General features: G+C 49.8%; 1 protein-coding gene across 1 annotated transcript; it reads right to left on the bottom strand.

Annotated features, from left to right (window-relative positions):
- Positions 1-2,981: 2,981 nt before the first annotated feature.
- On the bottom strand, positions 2,982-4,308 carry LOC119438934 (kinesin-like protein KIF18B). Its single transcript, XM_037704810.1, has 2 exons — positions 3,745-4,308; positions 2,982-3,692 (listed from the first exon to the last, which is right to left on the bottom strand). Exons 1-2 carry the CDS (start codon positions 4,306-4,308, stop codon positions 2,982-2,984), a joined length of 1,275 nt encoding a protein of 424 aa, XP_037560738.1.
- Positions 4,309-4,884: the final 576 nt, after the last annotated feature.

Here is a 4,884-nt window from a genome sequence, read left to right on the forward strand (position 1 = left end):
GAGTTACAGAACGGGGTAAAGAGGGAGAGGGAGACACAGTCGAGCACGGCAGAAGGTCTGGGTGTTGTGAAGAGATTATGAAATATGCAAGCACACGCAGGATGACGGAGTCAGCTCCACAAGGGCTAGTGGAGATCGCTGGGATATGCCTTCCTAATGCAGTGGACTTAAAATTGGCTGATTACTATCACAGACCACCATACTCTAAGAATGGTTTGCACCCTTCAGGGCGTATCTTGTCCCTAAACAATAACCGTCCTCTGTCTTGCGTGCCTTTCTTTCTTTAACGCTGAAAGCTCCGGTACTTCCAGGTCACGAACGGCATGGGCGTTATGCGCATTCTTGACAGGAATGTAGCGAGCGCTGAATTTTCAAGAAAGCAATTGCAAGCAAGACAGATGACGATTATTGTTTGGCGACAAGATATGGCCCAAAGGGTGCGAAACTTTATAATTATAGAGTGCAGTGCACTCTACAATATATAGAGTAAACATCATATGTCTCCCGGGTTAATTTCCAGTTATTTAACTTGCCCTATTGTACTGCCCTGCTTGTAATAAAGTTCTGCCGGATACTTACTATCGCCTTCACAACGCAGACATTACTGGTTCTTGATGATGTGAAAGACAGAAATACGTAAAAAAGAAAAACGGCAGCGGTTAACGCCGAACAATCAGGTATATAGAATGGAATATACGTTATGGAATGGTTCAAGCACTATATATAGCCAAGTGCTCGCCAGTGCTGTGGTGTGAGGTTGAGCATCAACGGTCCATTAATTAGCCACCACATCTTTGTGCAACTGAAATGCGGCCAATTTACCGCTAATCCAATGGGCACGAGCAACAAGTTTGCCACTGCCGACGCTGCAGCCTGTTAACTGCCTAACATTAGCATCGTACCACCTTGTTGCCCGCACTATACAAGCCTATGAATTTCCGAATGCAGGGACACACACACACACGACCAAGTCACCGCACAGGCAGCACGGGCTCAATACACATACTTCGCGGTAACAACACGCAGTGCAACGACAATCCCAAATTATTGCAATCATTTTGAAACCATTCCTTGAAAGCAGGAATGAAAGCAAAGTTGTGGCTATTTCGACGGCCAGACGGCAGCCTTGGCGGCTCATTGAGCCGGAAAAGAGTCGTCACTTACATAAAATCTTTCTTTATTCGTGCCTTCAAATGACCTAGATTAAACTCCTCCACAGGTCGCTGGACAAATATCGCCGAACAAGTCATTTGTCGACTAGAAACAGACGCGTAACGTTATGGTGTTCTCAGTCAGTGCCCTCACTCCTGGGGACGTACGATATTATTCGCGTTAAGTAGCGAGGGGCTCTGCAGTAGCAGACGACGCGACGCAGCGGGTGCTAGCTCGGATATTCGATTCGCCGACCATCGACCGCAGCATCCCACTTGCAGGTGCGCCAAAGTGGTTCCTTCTCACGGAGATAGCCCTCACACACAGAAGTCGCCAACCCATCCTACTGCGCATAAATGCGACATCGTGTATGGCTATACAAAAATTGAGACACGCACGAAAGAATGAAAGGAGCAGTCGTGTACATTTCCTCTTCCAGCGATCTCCAATTACCCCTATCTTTCGATAGCTGATTCCAACTTGCGCCTGTAAATTTCCGAATTCCATCACCCCCTGCGCCACCTACTTTTCGGCCGTCGGCATCCTATCCATTTGCACTCATTCTGTAACTCTAATGGGTATTTAACATACGCTTTATATGACCTGCAAGAAATTATGTGGCAAGATGCATTATCATATTCTCTAGCGCTTCCAGTCGCTCCACTCTTCCCATTTGCGCTGTACCTTGTCAACGCTTAAGCCCCAGTCTATTTTCTGCAAGCGTGGAGAACTGCCCATTTTTCTTATCAAATGAAATAATGGGGTTCAACATGCAGAAGCAACACAAAGGCAGTAGTGTGGTCACTGTGGGGCTAGGAATCATTTTCGACCACCTGGGGTTCTTTAAGGTGCACCTCAGTCTAGAGGAGGAGGAGGAGGAAAAACATTTATTAAGAAAAAGAAACCTCAGTCTAGAAGTAATGTCGAGTTTTGATTTCTGGTTCCATCTAAATGCGGCTGTCGTGGCCAAGAATGAAACCTTCGACAAAGCGCACAGCAGCAGCCAGACGTTGTCACTGGGACACGGTGGCGCATGTTCTTCATTGAGGGTCACGATGATTGTGATAATGGTCCTCAAGCTTGTCAGTTGCCCCCGCAACATACGTTAGCCCACGATTCAGACGGTACGAGGTGTCACTTTGCGTCATCGCATTCGCTAAATGTTTTCTCTCAGTGATAGTTTATGACTGTTTCTTACACAGCAGTGCTCGCAACAACGCTTTTCTCGAGAAGTATTGCTGCGCTTTGTAACGTTGAATTGAGCGTAAGTTGCTAAAGTTATAAACGGGCGTGAAGACGTTGATCCGAGTTTCTTCACATTATTTATTTATATAGCAATTATTACGATTAAACGATACCACGAAATAACTCTATCGAAAACTATTCAAGAGGCTCACTGAGTCTCCCCCAATAAGTCCTGAGCGGCTCGAGGGGATGCTCTTTCACACTCCTGTTGTTCAACGCACATCACTATGTGACACACAATGAAATGGGCTCCAGTGCTCGCGATTCCGAAAGTGGGCCCATCTCCGTGCTGGGCGACAGGACGGGAGTTGAGAAAAGGACGTCGTTAGACGTCGCTGCACCACTGCCACCACCGCTGGTCGCCTGAGCTTGCAGCAGCGCGTCTAGGATACCAGATGGTCTCTGAGCTCTCGCACCACAGCCTCCAACTACAGCCTGCCACATTTCCACCTTCTTGATCTTACGCTCAAGGCCTTCCACCTTCTGCTTGTACTCCTAGATGAGCGCGCTGAAGATGGGTGGACATGCGCACGTTCACATTGAGGACATTCTTTGTGGCATGAAGCTCGATCTTCATGGTCCGCTCAGCGAATGCTCGTGTAGTTGTACGTTCGCGTGCACCTGAGCTTCAACGCCGTCGCTGTCCCAATCACAAGGGCGTTGCCCGAGCCACCCAGCGAGTCCTTGAGGATGTGGGTGAGCTTGGAGTCCTGGTACGACACATGCTGGGTCCCGTTCTTCGAGCGGGCGTCGATGCAGTTGCCGAGGGCCAGGAGCGACAGGTTGAGCTTGGTACCCTCGCGCATCTGATCCTCTGAGTCCCTACTGGCCGCAGCTGCGCACTCCGAGCCGGCAAGGTCAACAGAGCACATCGACACGCGAGTTTCCTTGCTTGTACTGGTCACATTCTCGGTCACTGTGACGTAGCTCTGGAAGATGGCGTGCGACCATGAAGACTCAGCATCAGCGTCGGTGGCATGCTGCGTCCGGTTCTTTCCTTTCATGATCGGCTCGAGGAGGGTGCCGGCCTCCTTCACCTTGTGTATGGTGAGGTACAATAGGGCAATGTTTATGGCCGGGTCGAGGCACAGCAGGATTCGAACAACCTTGTTGTAGACTTCTAGATAGGCGACAGCTACGTCGCATGTCTGGCCCTCTGACTGCAGCTTGGGCGCGCGCTGGTACAACTCGCTGGCCATGAGGGAGACCACGCCGGGGCATTCCTCGGAGCCCAGCAATGCGAAAGCTTTGCCGGTGCCCGTAGAAATGCCCAGCCAATTCAGAGCAATTGCACCCTTCAAGGAGCATCGTCAGCATGACCCTGATGATGTTCTGAAACACACACACATGGTCTTCTGTTTCATCAAAGAACGGATAAAACATGAACGTTGGGTCTTCATTGGGCTTGACATTACGCCCGCCTTCAAAATGGAAAGACTCCGCCTCGGCCTTGGGGTGGAACACATGGCACCTGTCGTCCAGCACGCGGACGATGCTTGCGGTCTGAAAGTCACAAACGCTCAGTAGGCGCACACGGACTCTCACGTTCACCCGTACTCCAGGCGACGGTGGGTCTTTCCTGGATTGGCGACGTTTCGTGGCTGACGACTGCGTGGCCTCGTTAGAACGTCTCTTGCTGTTTGGCGACACCATTGTATACTCCTCCGTGGTAGGGTGCCTCGATGTTGCGGGAGTCGGAATTACCTCGGGTGCGGGCGTGATGACCACGAGGACGATGCTGGTGGTCTCGGAGTCAAGATCACTCAGTAGGCGCATGCGCACTCCCATGGTCAGGCGCACCCCGGGCGAAAGCGGGTCCTTGCTCGATCGGCGGCGTTTCGGGGCTGACGAGTGCACGGTCTTGTTAGAACGGCTCGTGAAGTCTGTTGGCACCACTGTAGATTCGTGCATGGTAGAGTGTATCGATGTTGAGGTATCCGGCCTGACCAAAGACGCGGGCGTGATGATCTAAGATGGCGATCGTCCAGTCGGGCACCGGGCGCGTTCTCCACCACGTGCTCGACTTACTTCGTCCTCTTCACCGTTGGAGCCATAGGCGCCGCCTACGTGTTCAGAATTCTGTTACCCACATCATTTAATGTTTCGTTTGCGCTGCCGCCTCCTTTGCAGTTACAATTTTATTACCGCTAAAAGCTTCCTGAATCATTGTTAGCGCGGATATGCACGGCTTTTAATCCATACTTTAGCTTTACTTCTGGAAATCCTGACACTAGGAGGACAAGTGCATTAGAAGCACCAGTGGCGGCTATATGATGATGATGATGATGATTTTGCTTCAACATTTTTTTTATTTGCACTGAGGACACCATGCACAGACACAATATATATTTAAACATTTACACAGGACAGAGATAAATATATTTTTAAGAGAACGAAGTAGTAAACTAACAATTATTTCTACTGGTATAATTAGCATATGCCTATAGAGCACGAATATGTTGATGTACGTTCACCTCGCTTCAAATT

This window comes from Dermacentor silvarum, chromosome 1 (genome assembly GCF_013339745.2).
Source record: "Dermacentor silvarum isolate Dsil-2018 chromosome 1, BIME_Dsil_1.4, whole genome shotgun sequence".
NCBI lineage: Eukaryota > Metazoa > Arthropoda > Arachnida > Ixodida > Ixodidae > Dermacentor > Dermacentor silvarum.

Coding starts and splice junctions, on each gene's coding strand:
- LOC119438934 (XM_037704810.1), bottom strand. CDS start 4,308: ATGCACGAATCTACAGTGGTGCCAACAGACTTCACGAGCCGTTCTAAC. Junction 3,693..3,744: donor TTGATGAAACAGAAGACCAT/GTGTGTGTGTTT, acceptor TGCTCCTTGAAG/GGTGCAATTGCTCTGAATTG.